At 43.6% G+C, this 27,866-nt stretch overlaps 1 protein-coding gene across 2 annotated transcripts in view; it reads right to left on the minus strand.

Moving 5' to 3' along the window:
- Window positions 1-16,572: 16,572 nt before the first annotated feature.
- The window catches only part of samd12 (sterile alpha motif domain containing 12), a 125,058-nt gene continuing 113,764 nt past the window's right edge, over window positions 16,573-27,866 (minus strand). For both annotated transcript variants that reach the window (XM_074613366.1, XM_074613365.1), the window contains exons 5-6: window positions 19,501-19,915; window positions 16,573-19,462 (exon numbers count right to left, since the gene is read on the minus strand). In XM_074613366.1, the coding sequence (XP_074469467.1) occupies window positions 19,884-19,915 (32 nt within the window). In that variant the 3' untranslated portion in view covers window positions 16,573-19,462; window positions 19,501-19,883. The remainder of the gene's footprint in view (window positions 19,463-19,500; window positions 19,916-27,866) is intronic.

Below are 27,866 nucleotides of genomic sequence, written 5' to 3' on the forward strand. Positions count from 1 at the left end.
GCATGAGGGTTATTTCAAAGTGAATAGGCGTGTGAAAAATGAATGCCATTCTGAATGCATGAACGCCGTTGCGTGCGAGCATGTGTCATCAAGAGGGGGGAAGGCCTGAAATGTTGATCTAACCTCGTGCCCCAGCTGTTTTCATTCCATATTCAGGGGAGTTTAATATTGAGGGAGTCTGAGCTGTCAAAACACATCAGAGCGATAACGCATATTGTGGTACGATGTGCTCGGTCGCCCGGCGAGGCACATTTTTCCATGTTGAGAGACATGTTGGTGGTTATATCTCTCGCACTGGATGGATGGGTGGAAAGATCAGAGGTATGTTCCTATATCTAACATAAACACATGGTCACTTCTCTTGTTTCTCTTCTCTTCCTCTCATTAATAACAGTACAGCTTCTCATGTTTCACTCTGTAGAGAAACCCCCTGTAGCTTATACAGGATTTACACTGACTATGACCACAACCTTAAGGACTCTATCAACACCTGTAGATATCTTCTACAGGATTTACACCACGCGATCGCAACAATACTTTCCTGGGCCAGCGGCAACAATATCAACACATTAACCTACAGTGTGTAGCTCAATGGCATACGCTAACACATACTGCCCCACCTCCACTGCTCCACCAAATACTGTTTTATGATTCAGATTCTTCCATCAATCTCACACAGACACAAATATAGTACTTTTTAATCCACTACATTTGTCTAACAGCTTTAGTTACTTTTCAGATTATGTTTCACACTCTTCCTGTCCAGTGAAAACCATTCTATTGGCAGAAATGGAATATAATATTAATAACTATGCACATTGCCGCATTTTGCCGCAGACTACGTATTTAGCTCCACTCTGTGGGTGCTTTTCAATATGCTAACGTGTCTCCTCAATTCCTTTCCTCGCCTCCTCTCCTCGCGTCTTATTCCCGCTCACGGGAGATGTGAGTGGAGGAGGCAAGGAAGAGTGGCAAGGAGAGAGGAGTCGAGGCAACAGGCATTTAACAAAATGTGACATCGTTGCCTCAGAACCATCATTTTAATGCAACGGCAATTAAATATGACATTTGGCACAGCTGCATCAGCTGTCTGTTGTTTTGTTATACGATGTATTTTATTATCTCTGTCAGATGAGTTACAGTATTCATGACAACTTATATTTATTTTTAACTCAATTCACAACGTGGTATAATATGACAAGAAGGTACAGATGTAATACATTTTTATTTAACACACACACATATAATAACCTTTATATATTTCATTGTGTGAAGCATTGCAAATGTTTGTATGAAAAGTACTGTACACTGTACAAATAAAGAGTGACATGTATGATTGAGAGATATATATTTTATACATACAATCACTCTCCTGTCTATGGACTGTATATGACAACATGAAATATAGCAAATTAGAATGTTCTTATTGATATAATTTGCCGTCAGCAGCTGTTTGCACTTGCAAACATCATGTCACGATTATAACAGTTGAATTGGATGTAGCCTATATTCAAGATGAAAACATCAGTAACATCAAGGTGAAATGTCATGAAGGAATAGAACGGCGCCTTATGAGGCGCTACACAAACCATGAAGGGTATAAAGTGATCATCTTAAATAACTACAACTTACAAATACAAAAGGAACAGTTACATTTGAGGAGTCCTGCTGTGGTTTGAGATTATTCCAGCTGTTTGTCACGCCTCTTTTATGTCGGGGGGGGTCAAAAAGACTTCCGCAAAGGATACACCGGTGTATCCTCGCTCTCAGCTCCTCCAGAAGCCTCCTCACTCCTCACGCCACGTCTCCCAGATTCGAGGAGATCCTCCATGATGGCGAACACGGAACGACTTCCGGCACACGGGAGGAGAGAGGAAGCGAGGAAGCATAAATTAGCATAATGAAAAGCACGCTCTCGTGTCATTTCTGGTTGCAAAAAAACAAGATGGGGATGGCCAAACTCGAACTACGGTGTTCGTATTTGCAAAATACCGGCGTTGTTGTCAACTGGTATTGCTAACAACGGCTAACAATAGCTAGCCTGGCTGGAGCAAACCCCAATAAGTTTTCCGACTTGTACTGGAACTTGGTCAACTCGGGTGAAACGTCATTACCAGTTCCAACTTCCGAGGTAAATGGAACACAGCATGGCTCCAACCGACACTGACTCAAGTGACATCACTTGAGGCAATTCATCAGATGTTACGGAGCTCCCTCTGAAGCCTCTAAAGGCTTCATACAACTCCCCAAGACCTGTAGACACACTTTTATATTTGAGTATAAAAGGTTTCAGCCCGAGAGTGAACCTTGTACAACTAATGAAAAAATGACAACGGAGTATTAGAGTGGAAAACGATATCAGATCCTGAGTCAGTCCTTTCTATTTTGAACCGTTGCTCGGTAGCCAGCCGTTACAGTGTGCACTGACAAATGAGGCGAGTCGGACAGTCAGCATTAAAAAAAAACTCAAAAGGTTCCACCTCACCTCCGCGGTTCCCTGATTTACTCCCATTAACCTCCCTCCCTCCCTCCCTCGGCGGCTCGCGGCAGTCTTCGACCTCCATGACTTCTGCCTCCCGCTTTCCAAAAAACCATGTCCTCATTTTCAGCTCCCCAATGCCTGGAACCACAACCTGTGAAACTACAGGGCCCTGTGTTTCCTCTGTGAGACTTACTCTACTTTAATGACACCAACTTTTACAATAAGAGAATAGTGTGGTTATCATGAATATTTGATTTTTTTAGAAAGCAATTCAACAGGAAGAAATAAGCCGAGATATATCTTAATCTGTATTGAATTGAAAATACAAAGACTTGTCGCAATAAAATGCGAGAATGTTAAACATCCGTCTGTGCCTTTCCTATTTAAGCATATTTAATTCGAAAACACATTTTCTATCCCTATAATAGGAAAAATGTCCTTTTCCTAAAGCAAATTGCACAGTTCATTTCTCTTATCTGTGTACTTATTCACCACCCACTGACATGGAAATAGGAGAGCAATTCAGAATCTGGCTAAACTAAATTAGAAACACTAGCCGATTAAGAATTTTAATGGACATAAGTTGTATCTTAATTATGAAAAGAGAAGTGCGTGTAACTTTCAAAACGAGGAGCTCCAACTGATCCCAGACAAGTTGAACATTAAAGGGAAACTAAACTTCAATTATGAATTATGAATTAGGTTTAATTTGTCTAGGTTTTAAGAAACGAGTTCATAAAGACTTCAACGCTATCGCCAGACAAGAATGTTGTTAATGGACGATTCTGCAAAACCTCGGATGACTTTCAGTGACCGCATTTTTTAACATCCAATGCCAACGCTTCTTACAATACCTGCAAAAGGTAAGGGAAAGAATGTCGTTATGGTTAAGGTATGGTTAAACCTGCAATAACCAATTTTATGGTCACTTCACAGCAGAAACAAGCCGTGAACACCACACAGTTATGTCATTAACGAACGAACGCTATGAGAGCCGTGAGAGTCAACCAAAATAGTAACGTTGTGTGCCGCTAAAAAAAACAATGATGCTGTGAAACTCAGAGCTGGGGCTGCAGAGTTGGGTGGTAATTCTCTGTGGGTTTTGTCACTACAAGTGACCCCTTTCACAGTGCACATACTCATCTGATCCATAGCTATTATAAAAGTATTGATTATAGCTGCTTTAAGGTTATAGGCAACTATAACACTTGGGTAAGGTGAGAGAAGATTGTGGTTGCGGTTAATAAAAAAGCCAACCTTTGATTGCACGTCTGAAAAAGGGACATGAACTCCAGTCTCCTGCATGAAAGTAAGACATGCTACACATTCACCACCCAGACCTCCACACCTTTACTTTCCACCTTGCTACATTAAAAGGTATACGATGCAGGACTTTCCTTAAAAAAAAATTATAGACTCATACAAAAGTAATCCCTCTCAATCACACTTATGACCCACTAGAAGTGTGTGGTGGTGTTTGTATCTGCCCTCTGTCCGTGTTTTCTTATTTTATTCTTATGTTGTTGTGTTCAGAACGTTTCTGGGCACTGGGTGTGGAGCCTCCTGGCATGCGAAAGAACGCATGAAAGAGGAAGCTACGAAAATTGTGGGACACAGTGCCGACAAAACAGAAATATAGTGAGGCAAAATGCAAAGTGGACAAAGCTGGTTCCAAAACGAGAGTAAACCTGCGCTATTACGGTCGCAATTTTAAACAGTTTTAAAAACAACTTCGTTAGGTTTAGTAAAAATTACATCATGATTACAATAAGTGAACTTTGCAGTCTCCTGGGCGAACGTCCGGTGTTCGTCCACCACCCCTCTGTTTGTGAGTTGTGTCTAGGTTGGCACCCAGGTCCCAGCTGTCGCAGTAGAGCAAATTTGCGCCAAGCCGGATGCCCACGGGGCACAGTGGAGCCAGAGGCTGCCAGCTGGCCCACCACTCTGTACCCCCCTACCCCCACCCCCACCTCGATGACGCTCACACACACACACACACAATCCCCCCTCTATCTCACAGCCAAAAACTCCTCCATTGACCTCTCCAACTCGCCCGCTTCCCCCTCCTCAACACACACATTTAGACACACTCAGGGCGGGCACACGCCCAAGTCTTGGCATGTCGGAGCTGTAAAGGCGACAGGAGTGTCAACAACATCACAGCGCTGCCACATAATCCTCCTCATCCCCCTGAGCACGCCAGCGCAGACACACAGCCTCAATCAATAAATCAGTCCTCTCGCTCAATACGTCTTAAGGAAAAAAGAGGCGGGAGGCGTGCGGCGTTCAAGTAATTGCCGCTGGGACAGAAAGTGATGTCATCTTTAATTTTGGTGGACTATTTATTATGGTAATGCACGTTCATAATGGCAGAGATTAAGAGGCCGATTTGGAGATAAATGTGAGAGTGTAATGTTCGAGAGAGAATGTAGGCCAATGAGACAATCAAGACATTTAGCTGCGGCTGAGGGATAAGAGCTGAGAGTGACTTTTGTTCCGCGAATTGTTGTTTATTCACTGTTTTGTTGCCATAGATCTTAAACTGCCCATTCATATTGAAACGGTTATTGTTCAGCGTGATTTCAGCCCACGCATTATGCAAAGCTCATCCAAGTCAATCAGCTGCAAATGCTCCGCAGGGCTGGCTCTTAGGAACAGAAGAATACTTGTCATCACGGGTTATTGTGCTGGAGGGTTGCTGAGAAAGCTCGATGTGTCCCGCTGCGTTTTGTCCGGAGCGAGTTCATCCTCAGAGGTGTGGACAGGATGTCTTCTCCTTTGTTGCTCTGACTGTGAGGAACTGATGCTAGTTTGTGCCGGAGTGCCACTGGAAGAGGCTTATACTGACACACACACACACTCATCCCGTACCTTCCTGTTTACATACACACAATCGGAAGGACAGACCAATATTCCTACCTCATACACCTACATAAAAGACACACACAAATGCAGACAACACACACACACACACACACACACACACACACACCGACTGCACTCACACACACCTAGTCAGTCCCTGCAGCTCTGCTCCAGTCGAGTGCAACATCAGGTCATTCGCTGCAACCATCATGCTAGGATCTATATTCAACATAACAATGCAAAAATATAAACATATACTGTATATATACAAGTTTAAATTGATCAAATAAAATCATTTGGTGTAAATAATACTCTATATATAATACAATTCTGTCAGCATGTCCATAAAATTACTAATCAACACGGTCGTGTTCCAACATTTTCAGGCTGGTACGCAAAATACATGCTCATGTTCAGGTTCATACTTGTATTTTGGGTTTCTACTAGAACATGTTTACATGCTTTAATCTTAAAAAAAACACACGATTAAACACATACAGTCTGTCTGAAACGTTCCGTTTTAGCGTCTGTCTCTTTAAGCTCCCCTCCCAAAAAGCTCAGTCTGCTCTGATTGGCTTGTGAGAAAAAATACGATACAAGCATGAACCTGAAAATGAGCATGATCTGTCGCCTTTAAGCATTTCAGGATCTCACTATCTTTTGCCAAATTTGAGCTCTGTGACACAGAAACCACACACTCTTCACTGACCATGATAACAAAGAGAAAGAGGCCCCTCCTGCTATGATCGGTCGGGGTTCAACATGTAATCTATGTTTGATGACAAAGTCAACACAAATCCACTAACTTGACAGACTGAACATGTAATTTTCTCGACATAAATGCTGTCTAGTCTGATCTCTACATCAGAGATCTGTGAATCAAAAATGAAACAAACGCCTGATGGGAAATCATAATTGCGTAATACTGTTTGGAAACGATTGCCTAAGAATTGTGAGATTTATCTTTTATCAGAAGGTCTACGGTTGACCAGAACCCACATACAACGTTGCACAACAAGGTGGGAGGAGGAGTGCTTCTGTTTGTTCCAACCACCCATCTATTACCTGCAGCTGTCATGAATTTGGCATAAAAATGTTGCAAAAGGGTCCAATTTTCTCTGAGAATAGAATTCAATTGTACAACAGAGAATGAAAGGCACAATGATGCACCGGATTAAACATTTTCCTCACGTACTGGTTTGCTCGGGCTGAGGTCGCTGACCATAAATGCCCCCTCCCTTTTCTATCGATCATCAACCCGTAAGACAAATATGACCCGTGACAAACAAACTGCTTCTGCCTCAATAACAAGTGTGGTGAGGGAGCGATTTAGGACTCCGGCGTTAATCATTCACCGGTGCAGTGGAAATACCCTGACATCAAATATCTCCTGACGTCCAGGTGGGGGAAACGGAGAATGAAAAGCCTCTAAATGAATATTGACTCATACACACGGTGGATAAAAGTGGAGGAGTACTTTAAACCCTGTAGGATACCAGCACCGCCACACGTTTTACTGTCCCAGTTCTGTGCAACATAAAACAAGAATAGACAATTTCTCACCAAAGGCAGCGTGTTACATCATTTCTTCTGTTCTGTGTCTTTCTCCCCCCTCCTCCTCCCCCTGCATGATATCATTCCACATTGAAGCCATCGAGCCAGCCACTCACAAACCTGACAGATCAAGGCCCGGCAGTGTGAAATGTGTCGGCCATTTTGGCTCCGTCGGAGCTGGTGGCACGCAGAGCAACTGCTCATTAGAAGGCGAGTGTGACAGAGCCTCTCTCCCCCCCCTACACCAGACGGGTTCGACTTCCTCACCCAAAACAGAGTAGAGAGGGGGGGAGAGGAGAGAGAGGCAGATGGCGGAGAAAGAGAGAAAGCAGGAGCGGGAGGAAGGCTGGAGGGAGAGTGAAAGTGTAAAGAGGGGAGAGATGTGAGCGAGAGAGGGCTGGAGAGAGGGAACGTGCCGGCGGATATCATTAAGGTCGGGGCACAGGGCTGTTTAACGAGCGAGCTCACAGCACCCCTTCGTCCTCAGTGGCGCCTGCTGGCTGGAGGCCCCCGGGTTCTGGCTCCCCAGTAGGGGCCGCCGCCTGTTCCATCACCACCACCACCAGCGAACGCAGAGGAAGGGGGCTGAGGGTGGAGATTTATTTTCTCTCACTACCTGTGGAGCAGCACATTTACACAGACACATGCTTAAAGAACTCACTCACACACGCAGCCTCGGGGAAGAAAGTTTTACCGCATGCGCTCTCTCTCTCTCTCTGTGTGTTTTCTGCTCCTCAGTCAGAGGTGTAATTGACTCTCCCCGACACATAAACATGGTGGTAATAACCCCGGCTTCCCCTTGATGTCAAGCGGTGGAGCGCACAGCTGCGCGAGGTGCTGGGAAGAGTCACAGGGCAGCGGGCGTCTGCTAGCTCGTAGCATCCCCGCCATCGCCTGTTCTAGCTGTGCGACTATGCTGCCGCCGCCGCGGGAGGCCGACCACGAAACATTTCCCTGTAGACCTCGAGAGGAAGCCATTTCTTAGTCATTGGGCAAAAATTCCATAATAACCTTTCAGCATATTGTAATTCAAGTGTTCTGAAAGTTTGTGACCTCGTAGCCATGTTGAGATCAGTTGAGGAAACACCAAGCACCGCCCACCAGCCAGAGCAAACTTTCTCATTTTACAGCTAAACAGTGCACTACAAGATGTTTCTGAAAACATTGGAGGAGAGAAATAGGCATTATAGTAACAGAATATTGATTCATATTTGATCAGCGCTGCCTAGTTTGACCGGAGTTCGCGAGTGATTGACAGCTGCCTCTGTTGAATGAACAGCCAATAGGAACGCTCTCTCTCTCTGAAATGACCTGTGATTGGTCAAAGTCTCCCGTCACAGGCTAGATGTTTTAAAGCCTGAAAACAGAGCCATGAGGAGGTGCAGAAGTGTAGTTTTCTCTCAGAACACTTGAATTACAATATGCTGAAAGTTTATTATGGAATTCTTTTCCAAATGATGCTAAAAACAATCTGCCTATTGTCGGTTTAAAGGAGGGAGAAAGTTCTGAATCACGAGGCTGAGAGGTAACAGTATGTGAGATTGACACAGGCAAAAAGAAAGAGCATTATTGAGGGAACAATAGCTGTTAAAATGAACAAAAAGACACGTTTGCGCATCTCTTAGCTACGCAACACAGGAAAGACTTAAATAGATATCAGGCTTTACAAAAATGTGACACCTACTTTAATTGGTTGCTCTGATGAGAATAACACTTTGTATTATCTCCTCAATGAGCTGTTTCCTATTTGCCACTGCAGTGAAATCCAGCTGCGCTCTGCTATTATAAAATATGATCTTAAAGGATGATTGAATCCCATTAAAAGACCAAAACCAACAATGAATTGATCCTACTAACAAATATTGTCTGTGTATCCAGCCATTTATATCCTTCACAGCCATTCACTAAAAAACGGCATTATTAAAAACACATTATATGAGCTGTGCTTTGTGCTGGCTGACATGCTCCTTGGCACCGTAGTTTATTTTGATTTATTTTAAAGAGTCACTAAGGCACCAAATTCATAGCTCTCCAACAAATTAATAACAATTTACTCCTGTTTGAGTGACGTTTGCTAAAAACTACAGTGCCGAGCTGTTAACAATAAAGACATTACATACACTGAGGGCACTATTTAAATGATCTATAACATAATATAATCTAAAGTGCATTTAGGGCGTGTCCAACTCCACTTCTTCTAGTTAAGAGGCGCCTAATCTGGGTGCAAAGTAAGGCACAAGGAGTTGTATTTAGTCTCTTAATGAATCATAGGTGTGTTTTGGGCGTAACAGGAATTAAACCAATCAGAGTATCATCTCCCGTTCCCTTTAAAATCCAGGTGCGCCTGCACGTTGGTATGCATTGCTATTTAAAAGGCTGATTCAGCATTGGAGAAGTGAGACGTTTTCTGCTGAGGAAACGTAAAATAGAGTAAGATAGTAAAATAAACCATAGAGTAAAGTAGACCATAAAGCAGAGGATGCTTTAGGACGTGGCTACCTTGTGATTGACAGGTCGCTACCACAACATTGTCCGGTCTGGGAGTTGTTGTCCGTGTTTTTGTCTTACAACTTTAACCCTCTCACAGTGTGATTTCAGTTGAAGGAAATTTAAAAAAAAAAGAAAAATGTCTCGTGTCACTTCTGGTTGCAAAAAAACAAGATGGCAATGGCGAAAAACCGAGATGGCGACGGCCAATAAGCCAAACTCGAGGTATCAAAACGGCTATGCATACTGTGTGTCTATCCACACGGGACACAAACAGCGGTCTCCTTGGTGATAGTCTTGTGTTTGTTTGACCCATCCAACCTCCACTCCTACCCGCCCTACGCCGACGAATAAAACTTTCCCACTTTTTATTTATTTATTTTTTAAAAGATAATTTTTTTGGGCGCCCCTTTCTCTTTTTTTATATACCATGTCAGTTGCTCTGACCATCTAATAATGACATTTACATTTGAGTTAGTAGAAAGCCTGGTGCGTTTCATACAGACACTAAAGTGTGCCTCGGCACATCGACGCCGAGGGGCACTGACTAAGCGTTGGTATTTGACGAGTTGGGAGTGAGAACGGGTTAGAATTATCTGTGGGTTTGTCTGCGAGTGAATCCTTTCACATTACACATAGTCATTTGACCCTTTGTTTCTATACAAATATTGATTCATGCAGCTTTAAGGCACAAGCCTTACTTTAGGAGAAAGCTGAACTGAATGTAAAGGTTTTCAGATGGATCCCTCCCGTGTTTCTGACCCATTATTCCCCTCTGCACACTGCGGTTGTCCAATTGAATAGATTTTTGCAGCCGTTTTGTGTGACCTGAAAACGACCGCTCAAACTTTGAAAGGTTGCCACAGTAAATCAGTGTAACGGAAGTGCGCATTATCCTCTGCGGTGCTGACACTGGTCGTGGCAAAGCTGGCAAGATAAAAACCCCTGGCTGTTGGCGGCGCAGAGCGGGGGGGACTGGGAGTTCACGACCGGATGGATGTCAGCTCGATCTATACTGAATCAACACACAGCGACGGTTGATAAGGAGGCTTAACCTCCTCAGCTGGCGAAGAGACTCTCCTGATGCCCACTTACATGTGTGCACACACTTTTGCAAGGATACGTTAACAGACACATGCAGAGATAATGATACAAACCGAGACGCACACGGCCCGCTGAGATCGGGGACGATCCTCGCCAAAATAAGCTTTGAAAGGTTTTCATATCAGTCATATTGACAGGATCAGTGAGATGAAGCGGGAGACAGAGAGAGAGACAGAGAGAGAGGAGATGTAGGGGGAGGAGTGGGTGGGATATAGATGAAAGACAATAGGAGGACGAAAAACAAAGATCAAAAACAAAAGAAAAAAAGTTGAATAAAAGTTGAAAAATGAAAGCGGGAGAATGAAACGGGGGGGAATAAGGGAAGGGGGGGTGAAGCACAAAACTATTTTGACACAAAACCACTAGTTGAAAACAACACGTACGGAGAAATCAAACAAGATAAGAGACGGGGAAAGCATGAGCGCGAGAAAAGAGACACTTTTCTTTGTCAAAGTGGCAAAGCTTAAGCACTAAAAGATGCTGCTCCTTCTCTCTGAAACATGAAGGAAAACAGATGTGATAACCCCTCGCCGCTCGACGTGATACAGTGTCAAGACACACACTCTGACAAACACTCGCCGTGTGCGGCCGGAGCGCCCCCTCCCTATCTGAGTACCAGTGCTCTTCCTGACACTCCAAAGGGGCTCAGCGTGTGCACAGTCTAAGATGTTTAATTCATACAGCCGCCTGCTTGTACTCAACATGTGACGGAGGAGGAGGAGGAGGAGGAGGAGGGGGATGGGGATGGGGATGCAGAGCGTTGTATATGCAGCCAGGCTGAGGATGATGCAGAGACACAAGAGAGGGAGGCTACATAAATAGAGAAGAAGAGGGAGATAACGCCAATGAATGAAGAAGAAGAAAGTGATGTAGGAGGAGTATCCACGGCGACAAAGAAAACAAGGTGATAGAAATAGACAGCTGAAAACTGTGAAGCAATAAAATGATACCAGAGAGAGAGAGAGAGAGATGGTGAGAGGGCACATGTTTGAGATACTGGCTCACACAGAATAAGTGATGGATAGAAGTAGAGCAGCGAAAGTTAAAGAGAGAAACAAAGGGACAGGGACAAGTGAGAAATCTTAAAGACACACACGTAAAAGAAAAGAAACCTGTGGAGATCTCATGCAGGCAGGCAGTGAGAGCCCTCAGAGTGCTGAGGGTGTGTGTTGCAGGTCTCAGGAGAGGCAGGCAGGGGACTGAGTGCTAGCGATTTTCTGTCATATCTCTCTTTCTCTTCATCGCTCACGCCTGTTATCCTCCTCCTCCTCCTCCTCCTCCTCCCCCTCCTCCTACCTCACCCCACCCTGCAGCACGTGTAGCAAACGGCGTGTGTAGCATTTGTAGGCATCAGTATCATTGTGGGATTAGTGGTGACACCTCGGTGTAATTAGTTTCTTAAAATTAAGACCATGTTTCTCATGCAACCTGTTCCTTCCTGTCATAAAAAAAGACGTTGAAGGCTGTCTCCTCCGTTATTGCAAAAAAACTTGTTTTTCCCAAAAAGCAAAGAAGCAGATTTTCCCCAAGATGTAACATAATGTGCTTTTTAGTACATTTAGTACAGTCATACTATATAAAACATATATAAGTTTTATCTAGGGCTGTCAATTGGTTAAAATATTTAATTTAATTGCACATTTTTTAATCTCTTCAAAATGTACCTTAAAGGGAGATTTGTCAAGTATTTAATACTCTTATCAACATGGGAGTAGACAAATATGCTTGCTTTATGCAAATGTATGTATATATTTATTATGGAAATCAATTAACAACACAAAACAATGACACATATTGTCCAGAAACCCTCACAGGTACTGCATTTAACATAAAAAATATGCTCAAATCATGGCAAACATGGCAAACTGCAGCCCAACAGGCAACAACAGCTGTCAGTGTGTCAGTGTGCTGACTTGACTATGACTTGCCCCAGACTGCATGTGATTATCATAAAGTGGGCATGTCTGTAAAGGGGAGACTCGTGGGTACCCAGAGAACCCATTTTCATTCACATATCTTGAGGTCAGAGGTCAAGGGACACCTTTGAAAATGGCCAAGCCAGTTTTTCTCGCCAAAATTTAGTGTAAGTTTAGAGCGTTATTTAAACTCCTTAACGTCAAGCTAGTTAGACATGATACAGATGGATTCATTAGGTTTTCTAGTTTCATATGATACCAGCATCCTCACTCTAGCTTTAAGACGATTAGAGATTATTAATGCGTGCGCGCACATGCTTTTAGTGCATGTTCACACCTGTTCGCGTGCCCCATTGGCTAGCTCACGGCCGCCACTCTGCCCTGCTCTCAAAAGACGGTTACACATGATAACGCTGTCGGAAGCGTAGTATCCACCCTCCGGTCCTCCCCCCCTCAGGCTAACACTGTTAGCTCTGTTTCTGTTGTGAGCGCCTTTAACTTATATATTTGCCTTGCAGCAGCCATTAAAAATACAACAGAGGCGATAAATGCATGAACATAAACACATAAAAATCCTAATACACAAATACGCTGAGGTAAAGAGCGCCAGGTAACACACACACATCTGGCACTGTCTGGGTAGAAGACTTTATTATTGACATGAGTGTGCACATTCAGCTGCTTTGGCCACCGCTGCTATCTGTGAGAAAGTGGAAAACGACCAGTGGCATTGTAAATCATCGTGCTCACTATGCATACTCACAGTCAATTCCAGTTATGATCTACGGCGTCTCCTGCAGGGTCCGATGGAGGCGGCCAAAACTGCAACGCCGCACCTCTTCGGCCACAACATCTGTCAGGTAATCTTTTTTGCAAACTCAGTCTACATCTGCTGCTACACACACACACAGCCCTGCACAGTGTGAGCAGATTTAGAAAGAGTTGCAACATCCCAGTTGACCAATCACGCACAGAATAAATAGGGTACACATTATACATGAAGATTAATCTGTTTATTATATATACTCATCATGATATCGATATCACCATTAATATCCATCATTAGGCACCTTATACAGTATGTAGATAGACTGGGAGTAGAGACTTGGTCTGCATGCCTGTTGGTTACAAAAACACTCAGAACAGAAAAACATGCTGTCAACACGGCAGGAAAAAAATAATCTTGTTTAGGTTATGTGTGTTTGAGGTGTCGCTTACATGTTTGCTTCTACACTTGTTTATGCTCAACGAATGTGAAACCTGTGACTGTTTCTACTGCTCATTTGTTGAGGAATATACGTGTATATAGTGTCACCATGTGCTTGTGTATGGAAGTCTGGGTTGGCGTTTGTTTTACATGCGTGCCGGCATGTGTGAAAGTAGTTGTGCAATAACGTTGTGTGAGGTTTAGTCTGGCGTTCCCTTGTGTAACAGTGCACCGTGTGTCAGCGTCTACGAGTGCGTGCCAAACCTCTTACAGGTACTGGGAGATTATAATGGGCTGAGCCAGTTCAGGCAAGTCCTCGGACACCTTGGCACAGTTGCCAGATCTGGAGCTGGTTATACCTGGATATCTGAGCCAGAAAACCCTGGAGAAAGTTTTTCTCATGCCTCTGGAGGAAAGTCTATTCACACTGTGGAGAGCAACAATGAAGAATCAATATTTTACTGCATACACCAAGGGTTATGAGCCCGGGATAAGGGTCACAGAAACACACTGCTACATTTGTTTTTTTTGTAGTGGAGAGCCTGCAAGCGAATTCACCCAAAGTTTAGACTGTCTGCATGAAATTTGTAAAATTTCAAAGCCGCTCTGAGAGAATACATTTTGACACAAAACGCTTTCAATAATCCTTCACAGCCACATTGAAACGGGTGGTTAGAACACAGACACAGAACTTTCTTTACAGGGCCACAATCAAAAAATCTGATGAAATTCAATGCAACTGGTTGATATACTGCGAGATCACAAAAAAAGTCAGCCTTGTGTTCTTTTCCCAGCAGATTTTGGGAGAGCATGGACCTTGGGTTTTGTCAGGCTCTTATGTGCAAATTTGAACGCTTCTGACCCAATCTGAGCAAAAAGTTAAGAGTTTAACTTAAAGAAATAGTTTGACATTTTGGGAATATTTTCTTTCTTGTTTTTTTTCCCCCCTAGGTCAAATGTGGAAATCACCAACCTACAACTAATAGCCTTCTGATGTGCGTAAACTGTGCGACAGTTTTCTTGACTATTGACATTGATATCCCCACAGTGGCTGAATGGATTTTTTACCATTCAAAATGCATTGAAAACATCCATCTCCCTTCGCTATTTCGCAATTTGAACTGCGAATATAGCCCTTACCAATCTCTTACAATGAGACCCCTGGGAAGATAGGGATGACCCCCAGTCAGCAGCAGGTTAGCTTAGCTTAGCATAAAGACTGGAAACAGGGTCACAACTAGCCTGGCTATGTCTAAAGGTATCAAAATGCATCTTCCACTTGGGGTTTTGTACAGATTAACAGCTTTAGAGACAGCTTGTATGTTATGTTAAGCTAAGCTAACTGACTGCTGGATGTAGTTTTATATTTAATGGACATATTCATAATAGAGTTGTATTGAGCTTATCAACCAACTCTTGGCAAGAAAGCGAATGAGCAGACTTTTAAAGTCAAATTCTGACTTTTGCTTGGATATCGGCAGAAATATTTGAACATAAGAGCCTGACTTGTCAGGGTCATACAAAAAAACTGAACTACAAACATGACAGTTAAACAAATGAGGTATAACATGTTAGTTAGTGAGCTTTAGAGGTGCTGGTAGGCAGATATGGTTGCCTGTGGACAGAGTAAGGTTAGCTGTTTCCTCCCATTTCCAGTCTTGATGCTAAACTAAGCTAACGGACTGCTGGCGGTAGATTCATATACAGTGTACAGACATGAGAGTGGAATCAATCTTCTCATCTCAATGAATGAATGAAGTGTATCTCCCAAAATGCCAAACTCTTCCTTTAATGACACAGAATCTTTTGAACAACATCATCATCAATATCAATTCATTACATTGATGAAAATAGTTATATTAAAGAGTCAGGGGCTTGTCTGCATAAATTATGCCAGGTCTCAAACTCAACGGCTTTATACCCATAGAAATAGGAGTAGAACGGACATTCCCATTCAAATCAACAGGATGGTCAGAGCGGCGGCCATATTTATGTGTACCGTTTCCACACTACACTAAACCAACTTGTGGCAAGTTGCGGACTCTTTGAGATGAGGTTTTGCAATAACGACTAAAACGAAGAGTGGAGTAGTAACGTTACGAAGCATAGAGAGACACAGTAAACGAGTCAAATTTAACAACTTAATGCTTCATCCACACACTCTTGTCCCAGCGTAGGAAAGCACATTGCTATCGCCAGAAGGTAGTGCCATCGGTGTGAATTAGTATTTAGATTAGATCCTGATGGGCAAGATGGCACCTGTTTTTTTTATTTTTACTGAGGTCCCCAAACCGGACACTCTCCTCCCCCCGGCTGCACCTTGAGATCCTGACCATGAAAATCACAAACAGGATCGGTGACCAGGGACAAGTATACAGACACAGCTCTCACTTTGATTATACAAGGACCGGATGGCTCGTAACAACGACCCTGGTCTGCTCTTTGCAGATGATGTGGTTCTGCTGGCTTCATCAGACCGTGACCTTCAGCACGCACTGGGGCGGTTTGCAGCCAAGTGTGAAGCGGTCGGGATGGATCAGTACGTCCAAGTCTGAGGCCACGGTTCTCTGCCGGAAAACGGTGTACTGCACCCTTTGGGTTGGGAGTGAGTCACTGCCACAAGCGAGGGAGTTTAAGTATCTCGTTGTCTTGTTCACGAGTGAGGGAAAAATAGAGCGGGAGATGGACAGGCTGTTCGGTGCGGCGTCAGCAGTTATGAGGGCGCTGTACCGGAACCATTGTGGTGACGAGGGAGCTGAGCCGGAAGGCAAAGCTCTCTATTTACCGGTCCATCTACGTTCCAAAAAATGACACTGCAGGTACAAGCAGCTGAAACGAGTTTCCTTCGTAGGGTAGCCGGGCTCAGCCTTAGAGATAGGGTGAGGAGCTCTGACATCCGGAGGGAGTTCGGAGTAGAGCTGCTGCTCCTTCGCGTCGAAAGGGGCCAGCTGAGGTGGTTCGGGCATCTGATCAGGATGCCTCCTGGACGCCTCCCTTTGGAGGTTTTCCGGGCCCCTCCAACTGGTACGAGGCCCCAGAGTGGACCCAGAACACGTTGTATAGATTATATATCTCGTCTGGCCTGGGAATGCCTCGGGTTCCCCAGAAAGAGCTAGAAACGTTGCTGGGGAGAGGGACGTCTGGAATTCCCTGCTAAGCCTGCTGCCTATATGCGACCCGACCACGAATAAGCGGAAGCAAATGGATGGATGGGCAGGTTGGCACCTTGCATGGCAGCCTCTGCCATCAGTGTATGAATGAGTGTTTGAATGGGTGAATGTTGACACGAAGCGCTTTGAGTGGTCGGAAGACTGGAAAGGTGCTATATAAATGCTAACAACAATCTCCCTTTTCTTTTGCGCTAGTCAAATGACCACAGAAAACAGTTCAATGTCTGTTCTACTCCAATTCTATTTCTATGCTTTTACCACTGCAAACCATTTCTCCCAGTTCCCATATCGACAGTGGAGAAATTCCAAACTTAACAGAAGCTTCACCCCCACCCCACCACACCACCCACCCCGTCCTCCTGTGGCCTTGACAGACATGGACACGGCATCTCCACCCGACCGTGAAATAGCCACTTGTGTTTTAGCCCGAACAACTCCATTCCTATGTGACTGTCAGCTCACACACACAAGCAGACATACACACACACACACACACACACACACACACACACACACACACACACACATACACACAAACACTCCTTGAGGCTTTCGTAGTCCTGGAGGACCGACTGTATGTCCTGAAGAACTGATCGATAATATTCAATCTGCTCACAGGGTCTTTGCCGCATTAGGCTACACAGCTGCTATCCAAACAATGAATGGCTGGACACAGAGAGACCCGTGTACGAATGGAATCCCATTAAAACGCAACGGCTCTCATGGGCCGTCGATGACCCCCTTTTTTCTTTTTTTTTTTTCATCCAACCGCAGCAGCTATTTTATGCACCTCTGATTGACAGGTGTTGTTACCATGACAACAGCTCATGCTACACCAGCGTGGATACGAGCTTTTGATAAATATCACTCCAGTACACGGAAATCTGATATTGAGAGGTCATTATAACGGCTACAGGACTTTTATACTGTATTTACACTCATAGATGAAGATGATGATCGAGTAACAGCTGTTTTGTTGCGACACATGTGCTTTTAAGTGCAGTTTAAAACACCTACAATATCAACAGTGAGTGGCCATTATTCACATGGACAGCAGAGATTTCTCATCAGAGATGAATAGAGTACAGTGTCTCTCCCTAACAGACTGACAGACAACATTTCCATGATAAGCTTTTTTGTGCACAGCACGTCTCCTTTTCTACACTATTTTCAATACGTCTCATCTAAAAATAGTTTCACGCTGCGAGATGGAAAGCAGACAAAGCAATAAAAGAGTCGGCGATACAGAGGGGAGGATATGAAAAAAGCCTCTTCTTCTTTTTGTTATCTGTGATGTCTTTTCTTCCTTTTCTCTCCTCATTAGCGGGTAAAGAGTTTCAAGTCGAAGCATCTCTCGGTTTCACCGAGCCCTTCTGCTGTGCTTGCTCCTTTTTTTTCTTTTCTTCTGTCAGCCACTCCCTTTCCATTTTTTTTTTCCCGGTTTACCTACTAGCACAGTGCTTTTAGGGACGCCGAGGGAATTTCCTTCTCACAGTTCATCCCCCCCTCCTCTCAAGGTTCTGCTTCATCTCCTTCAGATTGCTTTTCACAACGATGTCGGGTTTATTCCCCGACTAACTGTTGGTTGTTTTCACAGTGAAGTTCTCTCAGGTTTTACCGTCTAACCTAAGAGAGCGATCCACAACATGGAGAGGGCAGAAAAAGTGAGGGGGGGATGTGGCTACTTCACCGGGGCGTTGTCCAACACCGTTTACAGGATCTATGCACAGAATGAAGAGCACAAACACTCACGTATGGTTGTGTAAAATGTGTCACTCCTTTGCGGTTGTGTAGAGGAGATAAAGAGGAGGGTTAAGGGAAGGAGAGGTGTGTATAGTAGTAGGGGTCTTGTGGATGTTGCCACTACTGAAAGTCCTCAGCAGTGCATCATGGGAGAAAATACACATTTAGGTGCCATGATGGAGGAGCTAACATGCCACAAACAGACCAAGGTTACATCCACACTAATACGTTTTCGTTTTTAAACGCCATTTTAAAACTAGCATTGTCAAAGATAACCCGTTAATAACGCGTTTTATACCACTAATTTCTTCAACGCATTAACACAAATTGTGATTTTCAGGTTGTAGCGGGTTCATTTTTAAAGTGAAGATACTGATATGGTAAAATAAGGGCTGCCAGGTTATGTGTACAATGTTCTCTGTGACAATTAAAGTTGATTTACATTTTCATTGTTTTTTTCCGGAAAATGTTCACGTGATGGGGCGTGATGAATCAGGGAAGGACACGTCATGACTAATAAGAGCCAATCAGGAAGAGAACGTTGGTGTCTGCGTCATCGCTTTCAGAGGTCTCCGTTTCTTTCCGTCCAGACTAAAATGCAACCCAGGAGTTTTAAAACTAAAACGGGGTCGGCAGAATTTTCAAACATCTCCATTTTAGTTGCTCAAAAACGCCGGAGTGGTGTGGTCGCTAGGCAGAAACGTAGCAAAAGTTATGAGTTTTAAAACGTATTGGTGTGGATGTAGCTCAGGAGACTGCGTTTGAGTTTGAATGAAGGATTGGATTATAGGTGTCACTCTTTACTGTAAGGGTAGGGTGAGTTTCCCTAAAAGCAAATCAGCACACATACCTAAAACTATCGTCTAATCACACGGCAAACGGTGCAGAGATTATCTTTGCTTTTAGGAAACCCAGCCAAGGCAGGAGTTGAATTCTGGGTAGATTCATTGCTGGAAGGGCTCGGCTGTCGGCGTGGATCTTGAGGGAGAGGGAGCGAAGTGGTTCTGAGAGGAGTGTAGGAGTTGTAGCGTGAGAGGTTTGGTGGAGGTTTGGCTGCAAAGGTCAGGAATGACTGGAGATGGGACGCCCGTAATGGAAACTATTGGTCATGTTCCAGGAAGCTGTGACGAGTTGTTTGAACTACGAGGAAACGGCAAGTCAGAACTCGTGGGAGCTTCTCAGGAGCGGCTGGGAAGACAGCAGGAGGTTGTTTTTTTCCAGATCTAAATCGATGAGGACAGAGACCAAAAGATGCGAGACGGATTGCTGGGATTGTTCCACGAAGAAGTCATCACATATCGGGTGGATGTCGGCAAGGCGGCGGGCATCTGACTGGATAGTCCTCCTCCGTCAGGCTATGGTGAAGATGGAGAGCACTCCAGAGAGGCTGCAGAAAAAAAAAGAGAACATTAATGAGAGAAAATAAGAGAAAAGAGGGATGGGGGTGTGTGAAACGGAGAGAAACAATGAGCAATAAAGAGCAAAATAAGACAAAAACAGAAGAGCAAAAAGAGAAACAATGACAACCATCGCAGAGAGAGCAGAGGGGAGGGTGTTGCGAAACCGAACCGAGCGGAGTGACGTAGATGAGAGAGGAAATTAAGAAGTTGAGATCAAACAGGAAAAGAAAAGAAAGAGAAAGGGCCGAGATAACAAGCATGGGCACAGTGAGGCATAAAAATGGATCAGGGGGATGGAATTAGAAAAATAGAAGAGAGAGGGCGGAGATAAGAGAGACAGGATAAAAGAGGGAAAGAGGGAGGGAGAGGGAGAGAAAGAGAGAGAGGGGGGGGGGAGGTCGAATAAAAAGAGAGGGGACATAATTATAAAATGGCACGAGAAAAAAAAAATCAATGCGGTGAGCATCATTGTGCTTGCAGGCGCCGTACAAAGGGAGGCGGAGAACGGCGATGTGTCCATCAAACGGATACACACCAGCACATGTCAGTGTCTCACACACACACACACACACAAAGAAGCATTTAAAATGCAGAGTGAAGACAAGGAGGATGAGTCAGGCAGATGAAGCGGAGAGAGACAAGTGACATTTAGAGCTCAGTCGGAGCATGTGATGACAAGGCACAAAGATACATGCCAGCCTCGACTCTGACAACAGCTTGTGTGTGGATGCAGAGCTCGGTGGAAGGAAACTGATTTGATGATATTCAACTGCGGGAGAGGAAACTGGGTACCCAAAAAGAGCTGAGGATTCATGTCAAAGAGAACCTATTATGCGATTTCGCCTTTTCCCTTTTCCTTTAGTGTGTTATATAGTTTTTTTGTGCATGTAAAAGATCAGCAATGTTAAAAAGCCCAAAGTCCAAACCAAAGGAGTTACTCTCCATCACAGAAACACTGCTCCTGAACAGCCTGAAACGCCTCTCTTGAAGTCCCGCCTTTTCTTCCGTAACGTGGTGATGTCACCAAGTAACACATTTGCGTAATACCTGCTTAGCGGTTAGTTTGGCACGCCCTCAAACAAAGCTAGTGCAGAGTCCGAAGAGTTTGGTTCGGTTGACCAAAAGTATGAATAAAAAATAAAAAATAAAAAATAAAAAAGGCAAATGAACAGCGCTCTTCATGTTCAATGTTTCGATGACCCCTCCATCCAACCTGACCTGATGTTGTTTTGGGGCCCTTACTGACTGATTTGACGGCCTCGTTTTAATGTAAAATCTAGTAGCTACTGCTGTCAGATAAATGTAGTGTAAAGTTGCATAAAATTGGAATACTCAAGTACCTTAAAAAATGTACTAAAGTACATTACCTAAACACCTCAACCTGGCTATTATTACACACATACACACACACACACACACACACAGTCATGCAAATTCAACCACGTAATATCCATCATCATTATTGACAAACACCGCAATGCATCAAGCTATTTCTGCTCAAAAGCATGTAAACACCATGTCAGCCCACACATACACACACACACTCCTTGTTAACTGTATTAGTGCCAGGGCTTATCAGTGCAGCGAGACCACACACACCACAAAAGGTCGAAATTCATTACAGTCGTAGGAGGGCCTTGACAAGCTGTCAGCGTGTTCGAAAGATTCTTCAAATCCCCCTCCCCGCTCTGTCTCCGGAGAATGGTGAGAATACTCAGAGCTCAGCTATCTGCTCACACACGCACACGCACACGTACACGCATAGATAGGAATGTCTCCTGGTCTACATCTTAATGTCAAGGATAGTTTGCTTTGTCATACACAAACGGCTACATTTACACTTTCGTACAAACACAGAAAACTCTGAATCTTAATTTCATGGGTAGTTTACATTGACTCTCTCCATCACACAGACACACTTGCACACACACGTGTACACACACTATTACTGTACTGTTGAACAGAGAGCAGGCCTAGAGGTGCAGTTCAATGACATACTCTGTATTTCCAATTTATGTCGGCATCACTACGCTTCTCTTGGCTGCCACTACACACACACAAATCCTTTAACTCTCACACACGCAAACACATAAAGACACATAACACACATGCCCCGCACTTTAATATAAAGGATAGTTTTGCCATTACGGCCGCGGTCACGTCAACACGAAAACATTCTCGGATGATCAAAAGAGATTATTGCTGCCATAAAACCATGCAAAACAATAAAAGCCGGGATGCTTTCACAACCTTTTTTATGCGAACACATTTCCCAATCTGGTTGAACAGTTGAGTAGCACTGTAAAAAAACACACAAAAAAAGCGGAATATGATCATCCTTCAGCCGGCGCTGTTTCAGTCTTCAAGGACAGAAAAGGGCAAATTGCTCTGGAGAATCTTTTCTTTAACATAATTACTATAATCTGCCAAACCTAAATTAAACAGACCGGCGTGTGAATGCCTCCCTGACATGAGTGTGGAGAGTGTGTGTGTGTCCTAACGTCTGACAGAGAATCACAATTTGGGCATGTTTCTGCGGTGTGTAATTGCATGTGTGTGTGTGTGTGTGTGAACGAGACGCAGGGAACGCTGGGTTTGTCTCCAGTTATTAAACTAACCAATTACGAGGCCCACTCATCACGTTTACGTCCCAAACAAAGGGAGAGTTGATCTATTATTAATGCACTTCTTCCGCAGTGTAATTCACACACGGATTCCGTCTCGTACCCATACGTTCACACATGAATGCTCGCACACACATCGCACACACACACTGGCTCAGTCTCCTCCTGTGCCACCGTTACGAATGATGAATGTGATTTTCCAGTATTAACAGATGAGCAGCTTTTCAGAGACAGGTAGCCTGGATCATCAAAATCTCTCCCGCCATGCTCCGCTCCTTTCTTCATCCCTCTTTCTCTCCTTCCATGCATTTGTAATCAGACCTGTCTTGCTTGTTTAATCAGAGCACACCTCAGCGTGCGGCCGCATCTGCTACCTCTCCGCTGTGCGCCACATCTCGTAGTAAAAAACGTCAACAAAGTCGTATTCTGCACCGATTCTGTCCATCCGGCTTTGAAGTATCTGTTGTATAAAAGGCTGGATCCAGGCTTTACCTGCATGCTGGGGGATCCCTGACAGGTTGGCTGCTGGAAACCTTTAGATGTGTTTTTAAAAAGATAAGGCCTGCGATGTACTTTATTTTCTTATTGTCAACAAATGCCAAACCAACATGCTGCTAACAAGTATTGCTTGTGTAGCCAACGCTTAGTAAGCTTTGTTCCTCTTGTGCCATTTGCACTCCGTCATTATGATGAACACAGGCAGGGTAGTTTATTTTGAGCCGATCCCACAAATACTGTACTTGCTAACGCAAGAAAAGTGTATTTTTTCAGCAGTAGAAAATAGTCCAACAAATGCCCTATTTATTCCTGTTTGAGTAACTTTTGCTAAAATTACTGTTGCAAATTATCGAGCCTTTTTTCAGACAATACATATTTTACGTAAAGTTTTTTCGTCTTCATTAGAAAACTAGAAATACTTCCTTGTGGTTGTATGTCTCTGCCAACCAGTCGAGTTGCAGTTTACATCCATGTCTGTCCAACCTGTCATCACTTCATCATTTTATCTTGTTAGATATTTGTGTGAAATTGTCATAATTAGCATATGAGTTCTTGAGTTATGGACAAAAACGTGTTTTATGAGGTCACAGTGATGTTGACCTTTGACCACAAAAATCTAATCAGTTCATTCTCATGTCCAAGCTGATATTCGTGCCATATATGAAGAAATTTGCTCAGGGTGTTCCCAAAATATCACGTTCACAAGAATGGGATGGTTGTGAGGTCACAGTGATGTTGACCTTTGACCACCAAATCTAATCAGTTCATCCTCGAGTCCAAGCGGATATTCGTGCCATATATGAAGAAATTCGCTCGGGCCGTTCCTGAGATATCACAAGAATGGGACGGACGTGAGGTCAGAATGACCTTGACCTTTGATCACTAAATTATGATCAGTTCATCCTTGAGTCCAAGTGGATGTTTGTGCCAAATTTGAAGAAATTCCTTTCGCATTCACAAGAATGGTCCGTGCAGATGTATTGACGTACGGAATTTGTAGAAATTCCCTCCAGATGTGGATATCGCGTTCAAAAGAAAGGGTTGGATGGACGGATGGACGACTCCCACAGCTGTTGCAAACGCAGAGGCATAAAAACATCTTGTGCCTGAGTGCTACAGACAAGGTAATGAGGTTGGAAAGTATTGTGAGATTGGCCAACACATTGTTGGGTTTGGTTTTATAATGGGATTTGTTGACAATAACAAACACAGATTGGATTGGATGCCTTCATGTGTTCTATTAAAAGGAACACACGTCACAATCAAAGTCCTGGCCTTCGGGAACACTGGAAGATGAAGACAGAAAGGTCAAGACGGCCTGATCTTGATCAGTTCTCAAACTAGGATGTGTTCGGAAAATACTCTCTTGTTTGAGAGATAGCAAGTCCTCCTTTTAGTAGACAGTGATACCCTGTTAAGAATGGAGTCTGTCAGCTCTCGATGCCAGAAGAAGAGTTCACACACTGCAAAATGTGACAAGCCTCGCGACCATTAATCACCACAGACGAGTCCGAAATGTACAAAATACATGACCAGAACAAAAAGTAACCCAGCCAATACTCCTTCTTTAGAGCAGCAGCTCCCAAACTTTTTGGCTTGTGACCCTTTAAGATGAAGCGTTAGACCGCTCATCACAGGTTATGGCCTTACTGAGGAGTTGTGAAGAGTTCAAAGAAAGATTGATTTTTTTTTCTTCTCAGATTGTTTCATCTGAAGGATTTTTAGAGGCCTGAAGAGGGAAAAGATGTGGGTTCAGTTTTAAAGCTAGAGTGATGATACTGGCATCATATGAAACTAGACAACATAAAGAATCCATTGGTACCATGTTGTTCTAGCTTGTCGTCAAGGAGGCTAAATAAAGCACCAAACTTGCGCTTCGTTTTGGTGAGGAAAAACTGGCATGGCCATTTTCAAAGGGGTCCCTTGACCTCTGACCTTAATATATGTGAATGAAAATGGGTTCTATGGGTACCCACGAGTCTCCCCTTTACAGACATGCCCACTTTATGATAATCACATGCAGTTTGGGGCAAGTCATAGTCAAGTCAGCACACTGACACACCGACAGCTGTTGTTGCCTGTTGGGCTGCAGTTTGCCATGTTATGATTTGAGCATATTTATTATGCTAAATGCAGTACCTGTGAGGGTTTCTGGATAATATCTGTCATTGTTTTGTTTTGTTAATTGATTTCCAATAATAAATATATACATACATTTGTGTAAAGCAGCATATTTGATAACTCCCATGTTGATAAGAGTACTAAATACTTGACAAATCTCCCTTTAAGGTTAATTTTGAACAGATGCAAAAACGTGCGATTCATTTGCGATTAATTATGGACAATCATGCGATTAATCACAATTAAATATTTTAATCGATTGATAGCCCTCATACATAATGGTTGATTCCATTTGACATCTTTGATGGTGCCACAGTTAATTTACATGAGGACACATAATACTATTGTCATCACTGTCATCACTGTCACCCTGTTACCAAACAAGAATTTTGGTATTGTACCATTCTGCAAATTTACCGACTAGATTAGTTGAATATGTTAGTCTAGTCTGCCTGACTCATTGATCCGTTATCTGACTGAGGTTTAGTTAGAAGTTAGAATCTATGACCCCCGACCATGGCTTTGAAATATCAGTAGTGCTGTGTATTGATAAATCCATGGCGCTGTCCGTGGTGCTGAAGTAGCTGACGGATTTGTAATTGTGACTTTTTCTCTGAGTCCCGCCCTTCTGTCAATATCGCCTTGGATCTATAATATTCTCTAAACCACAGTAGCTGGGAAAGAGAGTCGTTCATGGGGCGGTTTGCTAGTAGAAATAAATTAACCAGGTTCTAACAAATCGCCTACCGCACATGGGGATACTAGGCTGGATGTGAAGATGCAAAGGCAGCCAAGGTCAAACGTATTTAGCATGAGTCTCAACATTTAAAACCGCAATTAACGCAACAGTTAGAACATAAATACAACTCATAACATAACACCAGTGACCTTCAAGACACAATCACATTGGTTAATGATCAGCTTTGTTGGTGAAGGTCAACTTGCATAAAAGTCTGGCCAATCATCACATGTTCTTATGTGATTCAGTAATTCGTTCATTGTTGATTCTTATAAGAGTACTGTAAACACGGCTGTGGTCTGGACTATGACAACTTACCAATGGACCAAAAATGAAGAAGGTCACAAGGTAATGTTTGTTATTGATTCATATATTGATTTATGTTGGTGTCTGTCTGACTCAAAAGGCGTCCAGCAGAAGGTACAGTTGTTGAAACTGACGGGTCATTGAGTTCAGCCGCATCTATTATCTGCCACAGGCATAGATGATTAATCTAAGTGGAAGTTCAGACCAGTGGACAACCTCACGCCTGAGAAGTGAAGCCAATGCTGAAGTGCGTTAAACTTACAATCTTTCTAATAGCCAGCAGGGGGCGACTCGTCTGGTTGCAAAAAGAAGTCTAATTGTATAGAAGTCTATGAGAAAATGAGCCTACTTCTCACTTGATTTATTAGTAAACATTGTAAACATGAGTTTATGGTCTCAATCGATAGTTTCAAGTCTTCTTCGGTTTTCACATTAGAACTTTAACCACAGTGTGTTTTCGGTTCATGAAAGTTAATTGTAACATTTTGATCACCTAAAAAAGTCTTATTAAGCGTTTGGTTGTACTTAGCTCTACCCTCTCGTGACACTTCTGGTTGCAAATAACCAAGTTGGCCACAGCCAAAAACCAAGATGGCGACAACCAAAAACCAAGATGGTGTCAGCCAATAACCAAGTTGGCCACAGCCAAAAACCAAGATGGAGATGGCCAATAAACAAGATGGCAATGACCAAAAACCAAGATGTGATGGCCAAAATGCCGAACTCGAGGCTTCAAAACGTCCGTCCACAAACCAATGAGTGATGTCACGGTGACTACGTCCACTTCTTATATACAGTCTATGGTTCAAACAACTTAGGAAGGGCCACTGACGCATATATGCACACACAGGCGCATACGTGCCAATATATATTTATATTATGTAGAGCTTTGAGCCTCTGTGGTGCTCAGATAAGGTTTAGAGAGCCTCGTCTCCCAGCGTGTGTTCAAAATAGGTCATCTTACTCTGCTTCTCCGAGCGAGCACGCCTGCTTCTTTCCCTGCCCTGATTTCAACAACATAAACAACTGACGGGAAGTTTTTTCCCCTCTCTCTCTCTCTCTCTCTCTTTAAAGCAGCGCTCCTCATCAGCGTAACCCAGTGAGGTTAAGTAAATAAGTCTATTTTATGCAGAGCAAGAGACGGAGGAATGGTAGTTCTCAAAAGTGCTTGTATTTTGGTATTCTAGTTGTGTGTCAAGTTGGATTTGTTTGCTACTGTGCCTTTTCCAGTGCCACCTGCCAACACATACCCTGACACTCCCACACACACACACACACACACACTCACAGACCTCGCCTCCATGCTTCAGCTTCCTTTAGTTGCTCAGCAGGGGGCTGCCAAACTGAGCTCAGTACCATTTCCTTACCGCGCTGCTCTATCATGCAGGATATCTCTCCTGACACAGAGCTGTCATGGCCTTCAGGGCTCGAAGATGGCGATGCGAGGGAGCAAAAAGTGGAACAGTAAAAACAAGCCCCTCATTTATTTCAGAGCATGCATGCTGATGTCGGCATGTATCTATATTTGTATGCGCGTCTACGTGGGTGAAAGCGCGGTTGTACATGTGGAAATTTCTGGAGACGTGCCTTTATAGATGATTCATGGTGCTAAACAGGAAAGCCCTAGTTTTACTATGCTGACATTACTGG

Source organism: Sebastes fasciatus, chromosome 17 (genome assembly GCF_043250625.1).
Source record: "Sebastes fasciatus isolate fSebFas1 chromosome 17, fSebFas1.pri, whole genome shotgun sequence".
Lineage (NCBI taxonomy): Eukaryota > Metazoa > Chordata > Actinopteri > Perciformes > Sebastidae > Sebastes > Sebastes fasciatus.